This window comes from Theropithecus gelada, chromosome 12 (assembly GCF_003255815.1).
Source record: "Theropithecus gelada isolate Dixy chromosome 12, Tgel_1.0, whole genome shotgun sequence".
NCBI classification, from domain to species: domain Eukaryota; kingdom Metazoa; phylum Chordata; class Mammalia; order Primates; family Cercopithecidae; genus Theropithecus; species Theropithecus gelada.
The window spans coordinates 67,446,499-67,467,616 of record NC_037680.1 but is presented as its reverse complement, the minus strand read 5'-3'; the positions used below and the strand labels follow the sequence as shown (position 1 = coordinate 67,467,616).

General features: G+C 33.9%; 1 protein-coding gene across 2 annotated transcripts in view; it reads right to left on the bottom strand.

Moving 5' to 3' along the window:
- GLS (glutaminase) overlaps positions 1-21,118 on the bottom strand; it is an 87,235-nt gene that overhangs the window by 52,380 nt on the left and 13,737 nt on the right. For both annotated transcript variants that reach the window (XM_025404106.1, XM_025404107.1), the window contains exons 2-7: positions 19,949-20,045; positions 19,477-19,598; positions 14,239-14,368; positions 12,576-12,655; positions 9,409-9,572; positions 3,696-3,754 (exon numbers count right to left, since the gene is read on the bottom strand). In XM_025404106.1, coding sequence (XP_025259891.1) covers positions 3,696-3,754; positions 9,409-9,572; positions 12,576-12,655; positions 14,239-14,368; positions 19,477-19,598; positions 19,949-20,045 — 652 coding nt within the window. The remainder of the gene's footprint in view (positions 1-3,695; positions 3,755-9,408; positions 9,573-12,575; positions 12,656-14,238; positions 14,369-19,476; positions 19,599-19,948; positions 20,046-21,118) is intronic.

Sequence of the window (21,118 nt, the reverse complement as noted above, 5' to 3'; positions counted from 1 at the left end):
AGCTGAGATCCGGCCACTGCACTCCAGCCTGGGTAACGGAGCGAGACTCCGTCTCCAAAAAAAAAAAAAAAAAGAATTAGCCCTGCATGGTGGCATGTGCCTGTGGTCTCAGCTACTCTGGAGCCTGAGGTGGCAGGATCACTTGAGCACAGGAGTTTGAGGCTACAGTGGGCTATGACTATATCACTGCACTTAGACTGGGCAACAGAGAGACACCTTGTCTCTAAAAACCAAAAAACAAAAAACTCTAAGAAGTAAAAACATAGAAGATAGTGTAACTTTTACTATTTCTAACATGAAAAAGCATTGTGTGGCAATTATTTTGCAGCATGTTGTCCTCATTTTCCTATCTTAACCCTTAAGTTATCACCAGATCTTAACTTTTAAACTAAAACTAGGTGAAATTTTTACCAGTGAAAAGACAAAAAAAAAAAAAAAGTAAGGATACTGCTATGTCATATAAAAATAAATGTTCCTTTCAAATTTATTTTTATTCTTTCCTTTTAATCAAGCAATCACACATTATCACCACCCCAAATAAAACAGATTACAACAAAAAGTATTCCTTTAAAGTTAGTAGCTACCACAGAGAAGAAGAGAGGAAGTATAGTACCCTTATGATTTTAAAAATTATGTGCATTTTAAGTATAAAATTACATTTGTTTTTAAAAAGGTATTTACCTATATAGCTTTGTTTAAAATTTTAAATATTGTAGTTTTCCTATAAGCTTAGTAGTTAAGAATTTATGCAACAGGCTCCTTCTGTCCAAATTCTCCTTTTTTCCACAATCTGCTAATCCTTTTGAACATTTGCTCTGCCTCTTCCCCCATTTCCTGAGGATCACCACCAATCCTACAAGGAAAAAATATCAACACTACAAAATTATGAAATCAAGAGTCTTACTAAAGACTCTACTTAATTTTGGGGTGGGGGAGTAACATGAAGAAAATGATTTTAATGGCACCATGATAAATTCTTGAATTTTGAAAGAAAAAAAAAAATCACAAATAGTCTTAAGGTCATCCATTAAAAGAGCTAAAAACAGAATTCACCTCTAGCAGCCATGGTGAAGTATCCGTGGCGTTGGGTACTCAGATGCAAGCACCTTGGAAAAGGGCCTGTTTCTTTACTGACTAATGTCCAAAGAATGACTACATAACATCTGCTATCAAATGAGATACAACTTTTAAACCAATAAATTGCTATCGTTTGAACTAGTTCAAATTAAGAAAATAGTACTTCTGCATTTTGGACAATACAACTATGCTAATTAAAATTAAAGATGTCATCAAGAGAAATAGCAAACACCTAGGTTAAATATGGCGGAGTGAATTGTAATGAACAGCAAATTGAATATCAGGAGATTTAGTTCAAGTCCAATTCTACTGCTGTTACAACCTTGCCAGGTTCTCAGTTTCCTCAGTTATATAAAGTAAGAGAACTGTGTTTGACAATGTTTAAGCCCTTTTGGCTATGGTTTTATTACCTAAATTTCAAACCAATACCAATTTATAAATACAAAGTGATCATACAATTTGCAGAGATCACATTATAGATATTTATATGAATTTAATCCTTTCCCTAAAAGATCCTAAGAAAAATATTACACATTATGGGGCATTCAATTTTACATAGGGTTACATCAGGCTTTCCTCTCCAAGATTTGTTATGAACTTCACTTAAAAAAAAACACTTGAGAAACACATGCTAAAAACAAAACAAAAACTCAGGAGAAAGTGACCTTAAATATAAACCATACCCTGAAGCCTCATTTCCAACTTTGCCAATAGATTTAAATTTTTATGAAAACTACTGATCAAATTTGTAGGTACAAGATGACTCAATTAAATTTTTGCACTGTTGAACACTGAACCACACTTATGTTGTACGCATCTTTTAACTTTGTTTCTAATCGCTCATACTAAAATGTAACTCAATATATAGTTTATGGCTCATGACTAAACATGGCAAGTGAAACTAATGAAATGATAGTATGATATGATAACCAGATATGCAACTCCCACATGCAGCATTTCGGTGTAGTCTGTTAAACCCATGAATCGTTAAATGAAAGATTTTTAACTATGTGCAGTTAAGGAAGTCTTCTATTAATTATTTACATAAACCCCTTTTTGAGACTATACGTAGTGTATGTTAATTTCTCTCCAGTTTAAGAGTTCTTAAACTAGGATCCATGGATCAGCCTCCAATAGTAGTGAACACCTGGAAGTTTACGTAAAATTATGGTATGTGGGTATTTTTCTGGGAAGAAACAATTTTGGTGTTTTTCTCATCAAGCATTATAGTAACTTTCCTTATTTCTAATTTAAGTTACTTGTTCAAATCTAAGCAATTATTAATGAGGCTTTTCTCTCATCACAGCATTTATTGATTTTCTTATAAGGATCCATTTACTTTTGCATATTCCATACTATGAAGTAAGCTACCTAAAGGTGGGACTGTGCTTTGCAAATAATCGCATTGTCAGGTTTCTTTCACCTCAAACTGACAGCTTTCTCCATAGCCTATTACAATTAGTTACATTTTAAAAACACTTGACTATAACATCTACTTCATTAGAGTTATAAGAATCAAATGGGCCAATACTTTCAAAGAATTTGCCTTGAAGTAACAAGTAAACACATAGATTCTTAAGATACTAGCCTTCTATTTTAAAAGCTTTTTCTCACAGATATAAAACTCTTAAAGGATTTCTAGTATACAAATTAGATGAAGTGTTGTGAACTGGGCCAAGGGTATAATTTATACTCAAATATCCTTCATGTATCCAGGGTACCTCATCCACGGTAAAGCATTTACAAAGCCATGTAGTTATGCTTTCCTCTAACTTGGAATAGATAGGCACAGATTTACCAAAGAAGTATACAAATGTTCCAAACATAAATAAAATTTATTTAAATATAAATAAAATTTATAATTAGAAATTAAAAATCTGAAACATCTAAAATCGTGTGATAGATTTAAAAATCTATTACACAAGAACCATTTGCAAATACTTATTTTCAAATACTAGATCTTCCAATTATTAAGGCAAACCAAACACTAAAAAAAAAAAAACAAAAAACAAAAACAAAAAAACCTCACAATGCAAATTTCAAAGCATAAGAAAATATAACTTAATTGGAATAAGCCTTATTTAATTGTTTTAATTAAAACCAAATGAAACAAGTTCCAATAAAAATTGTGATTTCAGCTCATGAGAGTATCAAAGACTTGAGAAAATCTGAGGGTAAATGTAGTTTGTCTTAAGTACTAGAACATTTGTTCCTACATATACTAATAACAAATATGCAGTAAAATGCCTTTAATTCTACTTATAACTGTTTATTCTAGAAGACTCAAAAGGAAATGAAAGGAAAATTACCAAAACTTAAAAAAAAAAAAAAAAAAAAGCCTCTATGCCTTTATTCAGCAGACTAAATATTTTCCAGATCTTCAAGTCAAGAGTAAATAATTGTTAGAATTTACAATGAGTCATCTGTTTTTAATTTTGCCTTGAAATGACTACATCATTCATTTTGAAATAAAGATCCTAACTCTATACCGTAAGACAATTTCTTAACACCATGAGAAAATTTTTCACAATTCTACATAAATAATCCCAGATTCATCTTTATGCCTTAGCTATTAAAAAAAAAATTTACTAGGTTAAAATGCAACATCAACATTTTACCTTTATTAGTGAAGTCACAACAATTGCTCCAGCATTTACCATAGGATTATGTGGTTTATCTGTAAAATATAAAAACAATACCATTATTTCAAATACTTAAGCACTTGAGTAATATTATATATTAAAAATAACCTTGGAAAAAGCACAGCTAACGTAAACTCAATTTTGCTTTTTTCTAAGCGCTTTATTTTTATCTTTATATACAAGTACATACACAGAAGGATTTAAAAACACAAACAAGTGATTTACATAGAACAATAAAATTGTAAGGGATTTTTTTTTTTTAAGAGCCAAAGTTTCATACTATCACCCAGGCTGAAGTGCAGTGGCACAATCATGGTTCACTGAAGCCTTGACCTCCCAGGCTCAAGTGATCCTCCAGCCTCAGACTCCGAAGAAGCCGGGACCACAGGCACAGACCACACCTGGCTAATGTTTTATTTTCCGCAGAGACAGCATCTCCCTGTTGCCCAGGCGGGACTCAAACTCCAGGACTCAAGCAACCCTCCCGCCTTGGCCTCCCAAAGTGCTGGGATTATAGGCATGAGCCACCATGCACAGCCTATAGGGGATATTTTTAGGTTTTCTATATTTCCTGACAATAGAGGTATATTTGTATTTCTTATATAATTTTAAAGTTACTTAAAACTTTACATTTTTCCAAACTCCTATTTCTTCTCCTAATTCTTTTTTTTTTTTTTTTTTTTTTGAGACGGAGTCTCGCTCTGTTGCCCAGACTGGAGTGCAGTGGCTGGATCTCAGCTCACCGCAAGCTCCGCCTCCCGGGTTTACGCCGTTCTCCTGCCTCAGCCTCCCGAGCAGCTGGGACTACAGGCGCCCGCCACCTCGCCTGGCTAGTTTTTTGTATTTTTTTTTTTCTCCCGGGTTTACGCCGTTCTCCTGCCTCAGCCTCCCGAGCAGCTGGGACTACAGGCGCCCGCCACCTCGCCTGGCTAGTTTTTTGTATTTTTTTTTTTAGTAGAGACGGGGTTTCACCGTGTTAGCCAGGATGGTCTCGATCTCCTGACCTCGTGATCTGCCCGTCTCGGCCTCCCAAAGTTCTCCTAATTCTTATAATAAACAAGAATGTAAAAACTCAACTGATTATATTCTCATTCACTGCATGACACAAACGCCAAAAACGAAACTGTTGGGGACAGTGAAAACATCTATTTACAAGCAAACCTCAATGTCTTTATCTACCTGGTGGTTACCAGAAGTGGGGGAGGGGGGAGAAGGGATTGCCAGATGTTGGTCAAAGGATACATAATTTCAGTTACACAGGAGAAATAAGTTCAAGAGATCTATTTTATAACATGATGTAGTTAATAACAAGTATTATATGTACTTGAAAATTACATATTGAAAATTGTTAAGAAAGCATACTTTGTCTTCTAATTACAAATAAATATATGAAGTAATGTATGTTACTTTGATTTATCCATTCCACAATGCATATATATTTCAAATCACTATGTTGTACACCATATACACAATTTTTATCTGTCAATTAAAAGTAAATAAAAAGAAAAAAATTATACATTTTGGGTGTATTCATAATGCCCAGTTCCAAAAGTTAAAATAAAATCTTTGTGCTATATCTGATTATTACAATTGAGATTTGCCTATTCCAAATTATACTAAGAGAAGTTTGATTTTTCTGAGAACACATAAAATGAGAACACTTGCTGTTCCAGAAGAATACTATGTGGCATGAGGGGGCCAAAACCTAAAAATGTTCCAAATATTATCCACCTGAAAGAAAAGCCCACGTAGAGAGAAAAGAATTTAGAAATCAGATTGTGTTAAATTACTTTATACTTTTATTTGTATGGATGTTCATTATCTGTCATTTCAGAGCTTTTGACATTATCAGGCTTAGACTCTACAGTCCTAGAAGGCTGCTAATCTATGTATTCCAAACGGTATCACATAAATGTGAGTATTAAATATTTTCCAAATGATAAATACTCTGCAAATGCTACATAAATTACACTCAAGATGTTTAAAGAACACTAAATCATTTTACGGCATGACAGCCCAATTTTAAGATGTACGTAATTGCTCACTCTGCCTTTGGCTCAAAAGCCAGACATCTGAACATCTGGAAATCCGCCAGAGAGAATGTAACACAACACCAGCCTAACTGCAGTATAAAACCTCGGTCTAAGACCTATGACTGTGAAATTTTCTTGTATCCTGCTCTGTCTTAAGGTAAGATGGAGTTGATGGGTTTAATTTAGAATTTTTAATTTAAAAATATTTATGAATGGCAGAAATAACCTATGACACTAATAAAGGCTATCATTTAAAGTAATGAGATACCAGAGCATGTTATACTAACAAAATGGACATGGGTGACACCTGAAATTTATGGACATGTTTTAAACTATAATGCAAAAATACTGATCAATTTTAACAAGTATTTATTTTCCCCAAAGGCAATAAAATACACAGCATTCTTTCATATTATATCAAAAGAAGCTTTTCAAGCTGCTAAGCATATGAACTTTACAAGGGTTTTGTTCACAGGTGAGGCTGAGTCAAAGTTTGCTAATACATATACTAAAGAACAAAAAATATTAAAGAGGGTTTCCAATTTAATTTGGATATTTATATTTTAGGTATTATATTGGAATTTTACAGTGCCAAGTAAAAATTGGAGTTAAACTCAATTATCTGACATTACATACGTTTACAATATATTCTCTAGATATACAGAAAACATTCTCTATCTGGTTGGGATATATACGGTTGCGAAGAATGTGCAGTGCCCATTGTGGATGGTTGGAAAAAATGTGCAGTGCCCTCTCACATTCTTCCCAACCATCCTAAATTCATCCTATCAATTCAGACCTGTCATCCACATGTAAATTAACTCAACTCCTCTTCTTTCTCAATCCTCCATACATATAATCAGCACATATATTTTGGCACCTGTCAATTACATACTTGTAAGATAATACAATTAACCGTATTCGATGCTTAAGTATGTCTTCTCCCATCATGTATTAGAAATATGTAACTGTCTTCTGTATCCTGTAGTCAGAAAACTTATTCCAAGAACCAAGGCCCATGTACCCTCCAGAGCTGTTAACAATACAGACAAGGAAAGCTATATAAATAATTTGTTGATTAACCTGATCACTATAAGGTAGAAAAAGAAGACTTCCCTGGGAGATGGTAGTTTGCAAAACTGACATTTCCATAAAGTAACTTGTTTGCTCACTGATAATGATAAAAGATATCAGCCACCTCCTACCAAAACTTTCTATGCTGCAAACATTTTAAAACTACTGTTACTGCCGGGCGCGGTGGCTCACGTCTGTAATCCCAGCACTCTGGGAGGCCGAGGCGGGCACATCACCTGAGGTTGGGAGTTCGTGACCAGCCTGACCAACATGGAGAAACCCCATCTCTATCAAAACTACAAAATTAGCCAGGGTGGTGGCGCATGCCTGTAATCCCAGCTACTCGGGAGGTTGAGGCAGGAGAATCGCTTGAACCCAGGAGGCAGAGGTTGAGGTGAGTCGAGATCGCGCCATTGTACTCCAGCCTGGGCAACAAAAGCGAAACTCCGTCTCAAACAAAAACAAACAAACAAATAAAAAAAACCTACTGTTACAAAAAACTACTACAATTTCTCTATCTATGCACTATATCCCTATTAGTCTTAATAAATCATCACAATCTTATAAAGCTAGTATAACATTAATATTTTTATTTTTTAATTTATTTTAGAAATACACATATATACATACACACACAAAAAGTGTATGGTTTCACCAAAAATCTACCCTTGCAATTTTAAATATGAACGAGATCTTCAAATTGTTTTTGCTGGGGCTAAACTAAATCAGGATTCAAGAGCACAGGCTCTAATAAGAATTCAGGAAGGTGTAATATAGGAAAGCCTATATTTACCGTTACTTTTTTTTTTTTTTTGAGACGGAGTCTCGCCCTGTTGCCCACGCTGGAATGCAGTGGTGCCATATCAGCTCACTGCAACCTCCGCCTCCCAGGTTCAAGCGATTCTCCTGCCCCAGCCTCCCAAGTAGCTGGGATTACAGGCGCACGCCACTACGCCCAGCTAACTTTTGTATTTTCAGTAGAGACAGGGTTTCACTATGTTGGTCAGGCTGGTCTCGAACTCTTGACCTTGTGATCCGCCAGCCTCGGCCTCCCAGAGTGCTGGGATTACAGGCGTGAGCCACCGCGCCCAGCCTTACCGTTACTTTCAAGACTCATGATGTTGGCTCAGGCTTAGAAAACATCTATGAATATCGAGGCAAAATCTCTTGTTAAACTTTATGTTTCATTCTTATTATAAACAATTCTAAATTCCCGATTTCTTATTTTTTTCTTATATAGAATACAGTATCAATAATTCATGATTTCTAAAACCATAAATGTACATGGCAAAAAAATTCATTACTTATACTGTTAAGTTCATTTGCTCCAAGCCCATTTTATTTGCTTTTTTTTTGTTTCTGAAATCTTCTAAACATTCAAATTACTGTATTTGTTTTCTTTTTCTTAAGTATCTTCCTCAATCAATTCACTAGACACGTCTATTCTCCTTTGTTGTTCATGGAAAGTATTAAATTTTTCTTTTAAAATATTTGATATTTTTAGAATAACAGTATTAACTCTTTCAATATTAAATCTAGATGTCAATGAGCTTAGTAAATAAAGTGCTTCTGCATATGATGTCCTTATCAAAGTTGTTAATTTATGGTAATGTCCATAAAACCAAATGTAGCATCAGAATAAAAAGGTTATGGTAAAATGGGAAAGAAAATGTAATTGCTCTCTAAATAGGATGAGAAACATAAGAAAATACTAGTCTCACGACTTCATCTTACAAACTAATAAAATAATGAGTATAAGGCACATTTCATTTTTTATACAGCAGAAAGAAAAAAGTATAAAAGTGTATCTCTCACAGCCATTACTACAACCTTCACTCTCACTTTCTTCAATTCTGTATCTTAACTCATCAATCAGAAACACAGCATATGCTTCAAAGATTAAAAAACAGAAACCAAACCATGGGAATAGTTTAACTTAGTTTGCACTCAGCTAAATGATGTTTAGACTTAAAATCTCTATCAGATCAAACTAACTACTTTTGTCCTCCCCTTTTCTTTTGAATTCCTGTAAAGTCATAAGATTTGTTATTCAAGCATTAAACACAAAGCATTTTTCAAATTTTTTAATGTTATAAGGAGAAAAAGTAAAAACACTCACTAAAAAATAATAATCCTCACTATCTCAACCAGGGCCACAATAAAACTTTCAAATACTATATACAACATAACAAAGTAGAGGGAAAAATATACGAACACCCATGTACCCATCATTTAGCTGCGATAATTACCAACATGTAGTAATAATCACACCCAGCACTCCCAGCTGCCTTAACTAAACTATTTTAAAGCAAATCTCAGGCATTTTGAGATTTCACTCTATTTCCCTAAAGGTGGTTATGAAGAGAAGTTCATATTCTCCCTAGCCCACTTCCCAGTGGCATGAGATGCCTAAAATAATCATTTTTAAAAGCAGGTGATGAAACTCTCTCAATGGATTGTATAGAAATCACATGACAAATAGTAATACTTCCAATTTTAATCAAAAAATGTTTAAAACGACTTAGATTTACATAGGAAAATGAGACACTTCTTTTTTCAACCAATGTTCATGTAATTCTTACCATCTTCATTCAAAAATAGTTTGTTGAATCTTAGTCCACTCGGCTCTTTTCCAACATATCGATGCACATATTCAGTTCCAAGATCATTAACAGCAATGGCATATTTCAAAGGTTTTACACAGGACTGAAGACAGAAGGGAACTTTGGTATCTCCAATAGAATGCCTATTTAAAAGGAGATTTTAAAAAATAACATCAACTGGGAAAAAAATGTAAACTGCATAGTTGGAATTATTCTTTTTACATGTTAATTCCAATTCCAACAAAAATTTTCCCATAATTCAACCACAAGTTTATGTCAAAATTAGAGAATAAATTTAAGTACAGTCATCCTTTGATATCTGTGGGAGATGGATTCCAGGAATCTCTGTGATACCAAACTCCATGGACACTCAAGTCCCTTATATAAAATGATAAAGCATTTGCATATAACCTACACACATCTTCCCATGTGTTTTAAATCATCTGTAGATTACTTATAACACCAAATACAACGTAAATGCCATATAAACAGTTGTACTGTATTATTTAGGGAATAATGACCCATGTATCCATGGGTGCAGACCCCATGGATACAGAACTGACCTATGTTTAAGAGAAATACTGTGAAAAAAAGCAAAAGCATAAAAGTATTCACGTAACAGAATAATAGTTTTAAAGTAGGTAATAAATATGTAATGTGGAAATTTTCCTCTGAGGGCAAGAGAGTAACAGCACGCGCCTCCTTACTCCCACATGTATTCAATCACATAAAATAAACTAGCCCTTTTAGAAATTATTCACCTTTTTTTTTCAACTCATAGCTGTAAGCTGTGACTAAACCATGGTTAAAAAGTTAAACAGAGCTCAGTTTAGATTCAATACTATTTTCTGAGACCCTGTCTACAAATGCCTCATCTTACAAGCCACATCCACTCACAATCCTGGCCCCATTAAAAGAAAAAGCATCCAGTTTTATAAACCTGACAGAGCTGGCACTAAGTTCAGTAGGCAGTCATCATTACCATGGAGATAAATAACAGAGCAAAAAGAAAGCTTTATATTACCACCAAACTGAGAAGTACTTGAAGTAGAGAAAAGATTTGGGAATGAAAAAGTTCTGGCCAACCCAATTATAATGTAAGCTTCACAAAGGCAGAGATCTTTGATTTACTTACTGATATATCCCAGGTTCCCTGAACAATGTCCCAACACATCACAGGCATTCATTCATAGTGAAAGTCATTCATAGTTAAACTGGGCACTATATTAATAACCACCCGAAGCAGAGGGTGACAGAGACATCAGAGGTCAAACAGGAATGCATACCCACCTCACTTCTGAGTATACTATAGAATATAAATACATATGTATAAATACCAAAAGAATACTTTTCCTATCAAATTTATTCATGTGTAACTATAACCTTAAACTATATAGTTATACTATGTAAGATTATAACTTCAAACTTGACAATCATTCTAAAGAATGATTAAAAGCTTGTCTTATTACCTTTGGATTTAAAAATACATATGTTCTAGTTCTGAAGTCAACTTTTTGAATTCTCTAGATAAAAAAACTAAGAGACATAGAGAATGTTTAAGAAGAGAAAAATCATATTCAATATTACATGATAATAATTTCCTTCAAATTCAAAGACTTCCATTTCTTGATAAACTATTTCCTAAAATGCAAAAACAGGAATACCATTCCCTACTGGAATTTGCTTCATGGTTAAAGCCACCATGTCTTTTCATTTCATTGTGTCCCTTCATAGCACACAACATTTAATTCAACACATGGTGACTACTCAGTACATTTTACAGACCCAAATGACGATAAAAGCATATAATAATGTAAGAAAAAATAGACTAGAAGTTAAGAGATCCAGGTGTTCATTTCACCTTTGCCAATATGATGTCAACTATGGGCCTCAGATTCCTTACTTTCAAAATTAATGGGCTAACCCATATATTTTTTATTGTAAGTACTTGAGGATAATTAGTAAAAAAAAATTAAAATCACCTAAAATGAAGGTCCTTAAGAGTCACAAATTTTTGGCTAGGGGAAGAGGCTCATGCCTATAATCCCAGCACCAAGGCAGGAAGATTGCTTGAGGCCAAGAGTTCAAAACTAGCCTGGGCAACATAAAAGATCAAATTTTCATAAATGGAAAAAAAGTTTTTAATTGCAACATTATCTTGAAAAGTAAAATCTAAAATTACTAGGTTAAATGACTTTTGGTAGTTTTAACAAAATTTAGGTAAATTTACAACTCTGATATAAAGTTTTCAAGCTGTATTCACTTACAAGTTATACATCTTATGTAAGTTATATTTTAATAAAACAGAAATACTTTAATAAAAAAACAAAAAACAAAGGAATACATCTCTGAGCTAAGTCTTTAAACAAGTGAAAAAAGAATACTGATTTTTCTCTTTAGCATAATTTTCTGATAAAACTAAATTATAAGGTGATAATAATCTTTATGTCTAATTCCCAGCACAATGAACAGTGTCATTCTTGAAAAAATATTCTAGAACTTTACCATTTTCCAAGGGCCTCTCTTAATTCTTTGATTTTTAAATCAAATCATTCTCTTTAAAGTGCCCTCACATCACTATCCTTTTTATAATTCTGCAAGTTCCTCATATGTCAGCAGCTGTGCCTGCAATGTAAGCAATTCCCAAATGCTGCTTTCATGGACTTCATGGAATCCTACATGTTTTCAACGGACTTTTAACTTTGCAAATGAACAAATGAATAATGGGATACGTTATGTTGTACTGTCTTAATTCTCATGCTAATTATATCAGGAACACAAGGAACAAAGACAATGACAGATGGGTTACCAATGTTAAGTTGAGAAATAGGGACTAATTTTATTATAGTGTCATGTTTTGACAAGTCTGCTTTTCTGAAACAAACTGGTAACTGCAGGTATTTGAATAATACTCAAAAAGTGAGACTACAACTGTGACTAAAATAGATATAAAACTTAATATAATGTTACTGTTTCAGTTGAGTTTTTAAAACTTAAATTAAAATCTAAATTTACCTTTTGAAATTATGTCCTGTTAGGAAATTAGTCAATTTTCGTTATAAAAGATGATCTTCTCCATGTCATTCTCACCATTATACAAAAGTTAAGGCTTAGAGTTCGTTTTCATGAATTTGAAATAAACTTACCTCTGTCCATCTACTGTACAAACAGACACACCCCACAAATCAGGACTGAATTTGGCCAGTTGAGGAATATAATCTGCAACCTATCCAAAAGATTGGAAAGAAATGAATAGATATAATATTGGCAAATAATATATTTTCTTCCACCAACAAATTTCTTATCTCATTTACCTTCTACCAATGACTAGTTATTTTACAACACTCAGTGGCTTCATAGTCTTCTATAACAATGCTCATGAAAACTAAAGGCAAAACAGAATTGAGAATTATGAGATCTAAAGTGACTTCTCTCAGTCTCTATTATTTATTATTTTCCAATGCATTCTTTCTTTCCCATGTTTAGCAGGAGAGTCTAGCAGAGGAACTTGAACTGTCTTTTTTTGTTTGTTTGTTTTTTAAGCAGGAAAAAAGTAAAAAATTTATTTAATCAGGGTCATGGGTGCTAGTAGGGTTTCACTAAGACATTAGGAATCAGGTACTTAAAAATAAGTAGTATTTACACTGAAGTTGTTACACAGTTGAATCTTAAACATGGACTCAAACTTCAAAGAGTGCACTTATATGCAGATTCTTTTCTGCCTCTGCCACCCCCAAGACACAAGACCAATCCCTCCTCTTCTTCTTCAGTCTAAACACAAAGATGATGACAATGAAAACTTTCAAGGTGATCCACTTCCACTTAATAAGTAGTAAATGTATTTTCCTTGTGATCTTCTCAATACCATTTTCTATCCTCTCACTTTATTGTAAGAATATGGTATATAGGCCGGGCGCGGTGGCTCACGCCTGTAATCCCAGCACTTTGGGAGGCCAAGGCGGGCGGATCACAAGGTCAGGAGTCCGAGACCATCCCCGCTAACACGGTGAAACCCTGTCTCTACTAAAAATAGAAAAAATAGCCAGGCGTGATGGCGGGCGCCTGTAGTCCCAGCTGCTCTGGAGGCTGATGTAGGAGAAAGGCGTGATCCTGAGAGGCAGGGCTTGCAGTGAGCCAAGATCGCGCCACTGCACTCCAGCCTGGTCGACAGAGCCAGACTCCATTTCAAAAAAAAAAAAAAAAGAATATGGTATATAATAAATATACAAAATGTGTTAATGGACTATTTATGTTATTGGTAAGGCTTGTAACAGTAGTTATAAGTAGTTAAATTTTAAGGGAGTCAAAAGTTATACTCAGATTTTTGACTGTGTGTGGGGTTGGCATCCTTAACCCCTGCTTTGTTCCAGGGCCAACTGGATTATACTAAAGCTACCCAAAGTTAAAACAAAAGAAAACAAAAACTTTCTATATGAAAATCAAACAGTCCCTAGTATTATTTAGAGGATTTTTAAAACTAGAAACATTTCATTTAATACGGCAGCATATCAGATCTGCAGAAATTCTGAATAAGGTTTTTTAAATTAATTAAAATTTTAAAAACCATCACCATCATCTGAAAATAAAAAAATCTTTCTCTATTTCTCTTTAGCCAGAATAACAAAGTTAAACATTTAAAATATTGTAAAAACACTAAATCCAGTGGCTTCACTTAACTTAAATTTCTTAAGCAAAGCTGAAGTGTTTTATTTGGCAAAACGCAACTACACAATTTACTCTCTAGACCTCAAATTGAGCTGAATTTATTAAGTGATTGGGTTATGAAAATATGTACATCAAAAGCATTACCTTTCCTCCAGACTGCTTTTTAGCACTTTCATATAACTCATCAATGTGTGAGGTAAAAGACATAAAGTCAGGAATGACAAACTTTCTTCTAAAGGCTTGTGTCAACAAAACAATGTTGCTCTGAACACACCTGTGGAATGTAAGAAAAATAATTAATAAATTGGGTACTTTTCAAATATTAGAACTTGGTAATAATAGTAACAATTAGGACACTGTTTAATAGATAAATTTATCATTTTATACAACTAAACTCCATAAATTTTGCTTTCTATATTATTTTCTTTCCTTCTAGCAGTCTTTCAAGTAGTTGCTTGTAAGCTGTTCAACATGTAAGAGAAATAATCTAGATGTGCCTAAAATTGTGTCAAAAACTAAAAGACAAGGCATTCCACCAGGTTTAAGTATTAAGACCATCTGAAACAAGCTTCTTACTCAGAGTTGGTAAACATTCAGCATAATGACATCTGGTTAACAAAATTCAACTGCCTTGGTTGAGATCTTGTTTATTTATCAAGTAATCTCAGAAATACATCTCTTAGTTCTTATATAGCTATTAATAGCATTTCATTTAAAAATTAAACATTTTGCATTTTAACATATTTTTCCTTAATTATATAAACTTTGTTTAGTCAGATTAATTTACCTCTTAAATGAAATGTCTGTTGAAATGCTTGCAAAAATAATGTATAATTTGAAATAAAATTTCATATGTAGTATAATAAATTTTATATTATTTGAGTCACCAAAAATGTTATATTACAATATTCTATTTAATATAAGATATGTAAATACAATGCAGAATAAAAATGTTTCACTGTTAAAAAAGTATTTTTAAAACATAGTAAACCAAGTGGATGGGAGAGCATGACATTCTGAAATCTAATAATTTAAACTGTATTCTGCTTTTTGCTAAAAAGAATAAGCCAGAAAATCAGTATATTAATGTAGCCTTTAAAAAGTTTTGCAAATAGATTACAGCCAATCGTATATTCTGAGCTTCTTAAGTCTCTATAACACAGTAATAGAATATTTAACTAATATTTAATTAATAAAGGAAGACTTGCTAACCATGGTGTTAAGCCATAATACCAACAATAACAAATCTTAAGAGTAAGATGCTCTCAGTATTTCTTTTTAGTCTGTAGTAAATGAGAAATTTTTTTTTTTTTTTTTTTTTTTTTTTGAGACGGAGTCTCACTCTGCCGCCCAGGCTGGAGTGCAATGGCCGGATCTCGGCTCACTGCAAGCTCCGCCTCCCGGGTTCACGCCATTCTCCTGCCTCAGCCTCCCGAGTAGCTGGTGGGACTACAGGCGCCCGCCACCGCACCCGGCTAGTTTTTTGTATTTTTTAGTAGAGACGGGGTTTCACCGTGTTAGCCAGGATGGTTTCGATCTCCTGACCTCGTGATCCGCCCGTCTCGGCCTCCCAAAGTGCTGGGATTACAGGCTTGAGCCACCGCGCCCGGCCTGAGAAATTTTTAAATCTCAATATTTTAATTCAGGTTGTTCTAGATGAAACCAAATTAAAGTTAAAAGCCAGGTTTCACAGTTTATGAATAAGAATTCAGAATAATATAAACTCATTTGTTCAATATAAAATTAACGCACAGTTTAAAAATAAAATCCCAATAGAAATGACTACTGTTTCAGTCATAAGGATCTCCCTATTGACATTAAAAAATTATAGTCCTAATTTCCATAAATTATATATTACTGACACGCTAGAGCTAAGAAATATTTACTTCAATAAACAATCATTTTCAGATAGTTTCAATGTTAATCTCAAAAATGTTACCATTGTCTTAATATTTTTAATGTTTCAAAAAGCTTCTAAAATCCAACTTGCAAGTATCAGAGTTGCAAGAGATATACATCAAACACCACCTTTCTCAGAGGAAAGAAAAATAGAATTCCTGATCTTAAACCAGTATTTATATCTACAACAAATCAAATATACTTCCTCATTTTTCAAGAAGTTATAAATGCAAAAATGAGAGCTGCTGAACAAATTTAAATTATTAACCTACTACCATTTAACTATTTTAATCAGCACCTTTAAAAGGATTTATAATTAACAAAATTATACACTCAGTGAAACTTTATGAATGTTCTGCTGTAGCAGAAGGTGCTGGTAAAGCTGTTGCAACAGCCTTCACTGGTAAATTAACAGGTGACAAAGCCAATCTTGCCTCTCAGGAGAGTATCTAACTGCATACTGATCACCATTCCAAACAGTAAGGTTTTTCTTGGGAGTTATTTTAATATAGATACCATGAGTCTAACTAGGAAATTAGAAGTCATATAAAATGAACTCTGAGGAGGTGCTTATGCTTTTCAGCAAGTTATATCTATCTCTGTCCTTTGTTCAGTTTTCTTATTTGTAAGCTGGGAATAATCATTTTCTTTCCTCAAGTGTTTATAACTAAAAACTAACGAAATGCACAATGATTTACAAGACATTTCTCAACAATAATATTTCATTTGTAAAATAACATAATAAATATGAAATCTTTAAGAAAATCAAACACACAAATGAAAGGCTACCATTCACTTTCTTGCAAAACAAAAAGATCAAAAAATTATGATCATACAAAGAAACAGTTCTAACACCTATAAAGTTAAAAATGCATGAATAAATAAAGGATTAGTTTTCAACACAAATACTTTTACTTCTATTAGTTTTAAGGTTTACTAGCATTAAAAACAATTGACTATCAAGCGGGGTACAGGCAGTCTCCAACTTTCAAACAGGTTATACTCCAAAAGTATACTTAGAACGTATTTTCCCAAGTTAAAAAAAGTCACACATAATAGTTGTTTCTCTGATTACCGAAAAAGTCTAAAAATATTAATCTACAATGTATTTTAGGTAAAATATTAATACATCGCTTCAACCAAACCTACGCAACTTTATAAATTATTTCTCTGGGGAAAAATGAATCCCATGTTTTAACATCTCCTCCCCAGCTGCATGGAAGGGAGGAGAAGTTTATTTCGGGCAACACTAACTAGATAACTTCTTATATTTGAAAACAAAGAAGGCCGGGCGCAGTGGCTCACGCCTGTAATCCCAGCACTTTGGGAGGCCAAGGCGGGCGGATCACGAGATCAGGAGATCGAGACCATCCTGGCTAACCCGGTGAAACCCCGTCTCTACCAAAAACACAAAAAATTAGCCGGGCGTTGTGGCGGGCGCCTGTAGTCCCAGCTACTCCGCAGGAGAATGGAGTGAACCGGGAGGCGGAGGTTGCAGTTGAGTCGAGGTCGTACCACTGCACTCCAGCCTGGGCGACAGATACAGGCTCCATCTCAAAAAAAAAAAAAAAAAAAGAAAGAAAGAAAAGAACATCTCTGAAGCAATCATCTTTCCAGGTGACTGAAAACTATTAAAAGGTTAATAGATGGAGGTTTTGAAGTATCTCATTCTAAGAATAAAGAGAGAAATAATTATGCCTATAGACTTGTACTTTTCTACTGGTTGCTCTTATAGACCATAAAACATTTGTCAAGTTAGAAACTGCCTGTATTACAAGCATAGATTTTTAAAAATTGGATTAGTGTTCAAAACAATAGCAATTACTATCTCTTAATATAATTGCAGGTAGAAAATTTAATGTTTGCAGTTCCCTGGCTTAATAATCAAAGGATTTAAATTGTTTTTAATTTCATATTTAAACACAGCAACATGTTTATAAAACATAAATATCTTTTCAAGTATTAAAAACGTGTAACTTTGGGAGGCCGAGGCGGGCGGATCACCTGCGGTCAGGAGTTTGAGACCAGCCTGGCCAACGTGGTGAAACCCTGTCTCACTAAAAATACAAAAAAACCAGGCGGGCACCTGTAATCCCAGCAACTTGGGAAGCTGAGGCGGGAGAATCACTTGAATCTGGGAGGCAGAGGTTGCAGTGAGCCAAGATCATGTCACTGCACCCAGCCTGGGTGACAGTGAGACTCCGTCTCAAAAAAAAAAAAGTGTAAAATACTGCTTCCACTTAAAATTCCAAAGCAGTTCCCCCACTGATTATCAATAGATCTACCTATCATTACTCTAACAAACTTCATTCACAGACACAACAAAATAATGCCCGCAGAAAGCACTTTAATCAGAATATTGTGCAGATAGCTCATGAACACGAAAAATAATCCTTACTGCAAAGACACAAATAAATTTAGAAATGATGTTTTTCTGTCTCTTAAAAAGCAGGTTCTGGAGAGTCAAAATTCCTAACACCAACTGCAACACAGACCTAAAGTCTACACTTTAAGGTCAGCTAACAGAACCAAGAACCTCCTGGTGAAAAGCTGCCAGCAGTGCTTCACAGCATGCCAGGAAACTTCAGAGAAATACAGTTAAATACTTATACCTTCAGATGACTTAATACTCCAGGAGATATCTAGAACAAATCACCCAACCTCCCCCCCCCAAAAATAAAACAAAAGTAAATACATCCATACATAACAAACTTTCAAAGTAGATGTAGAAATTTTTTGGATCCATGTCTGGAAAAAGCCAATGTCTTATAGTAGTATTTACAGTTTTATACTAGTTTCGACTTAAACAGTAGGAGTTTAAAATACTATTTGATTCTTTGGGATCCATTACACACATGTCCATTAAATCTTTAAGTAATCAAACTAATAGAAACACATTAATGAAGATAAATAATAAATATATGCAAATACAGGAACATCTTAAGGCTTTAATCTCCAATGTTGCCTTTAATTCTTTACTGTTTTGAAGAAAATGAAAATAGCCAAAAGTCTATGTATTAATATGTCTGAAGAGAGAAGCAGACAATGCAGATATGTAAATGTGAGGAACACAGTTCTGTCTGAAGCCCTCTCATTTTACGATGTCACCTAAATCACCTTGTGGAAAAGAACTAGAGACCATGCTGAGAAAGCCTGAAAGTCATGCAGATGAACTGGGGATCAATATAAGCAATGACAGGACAAAGGATGTGCTCTACTCAAACTGAATGCAATCTCCAAGTACTGTAAACTGGAAACATCAGTGGCTAAATTTCCTTAGAACAGATTTAAAGAAAGAATACTCTTAGCCTGGTGTATTATAGAACCTAATGTGTACCAAGTTCTTCAAACAAATGATGTTTATAAATCCCCTTTTTCCATTACACAGGAAGCAGTGGCCTTCAAAGATGCAATTTTGTTTTAAAAGCAGAATCACCGTATAGCATAGCAAATCACCATTAAAGGTTTGGCAGAAACTTTTACTTTTTAAAAAGATCTTTGTCTAGCATGACACCATCTGATGTTGTTTGAAGAGTTAATCTTAACATATCCATACACTCTTTCAACCTGGGATCAGACGTTCGCAATCCTGTAGATTTGAGTGCCTGTTTTTAAAAAAATAAGAGTTTGTAAATATATAGTGCAAATAACGTATATGTTTATACCAACTATAAGATTTTACTCCTGTATATAAAAACTTCTACCCAACACTTGAACATGAATATGGCATCTTAGTGTCACTATTACCCACTTTCTGGACAAGTTTCTCATTGTTTCTTTCTTTTTCTTTCACTGATTACCTTGAAATGAGCATGATAAAAATTTGAAAACATAATAAGAGAAATAGTGTCAGTCAGAATCTACATGTCAGATGACCTTTAAGACTATATTTCAATAATACTGTATTTATTATTACTGATTTTTTAAGTTAAGATAGAAAACTATAAAAACTTACTGTAATAAATTTATGAACAGGTATTTTCTCTTGTCCTTCCGCAATTGTATAGAACAGCAAATCTTCCAAGCTAGGTAACAGACCCTGTTTTATTTTACTGAAGAGGTAGAAAGAATACAAAATTAATCTTTGTATGAACATTCTAATGGATTTTAACTAAATCCATTGTTAAATAACCATTGAACTAGACTACAGCTGAGCTGATATACCCAAGACTACAGTTATAATAAAAGTTGATTTGCCAAAATCAAATCAGTACCACTATAAACCACACTGAAAAACAAGTTAAAAAAAAAAAAAAAGAAAGAAAAGTATTAACACATTTTTTAATCCCAGGTTTTGAAACCCTGATCATCAACTCTAGTTGTGCTAATGCCCAGCCATCCCTTATGGTGATGCCTTCCTATACAGCCCAGTACAATCACCCAATACAAATTACAGAGCTCAGCAAACGTTCCAGTAAGACTCAACACTGTTCAGTTGTTTTGGGGGTTTTTTAAACATGATGACTATATTTACATATTATTCAAATAGTTAACCTGATTATAAAATCTGGGAGAGACAGCAATTAACTATTGGACAGCAGTTAAGATCAAGTGTACAAGTTCTTGAATCCTGGCTGTAATACTATAGTTGTATAACCTTGGGTAAATGAATTAACCTTTCTGTGATCCAGTTTCCTCATTTGAGAAAGGGGATAATAGTGCCTCCCTCATGGGGTTGTGGTGAGTATCAGTTGGTTCAATACATTCAGTATCTTTAGAACATGCCTGGCAGAGAGTAAGACCCCACTGACAGTAGTTGTAGTTATCATTTCTAAAGTGATCTAGGTTTACATATCCTTGTCAGCCCTTTGCATCCATAGATTCAACCAACACAGATAAAAAATATTCAGAAAAAAAAAAACATACATTCAAAAGATAGTATAAGACCTATGTACATGGCATTTACATTTTATTAGGTATTGTAAGCAATCTAGAGATGATTTAAAATATAGGGGAGGGTATATGTAGGTTATAGGCAAATATTATGCCATTTTACATAAGAGACTTGAGCTGTGGGGGTCCTGGAACCAATCTCTTAACATATACAGAAGAACAAGGCAAGACTGTATACATCAAATTCTACAAATCATAAAGACTATTAAAAGAAAAACGTTACCAATAAATA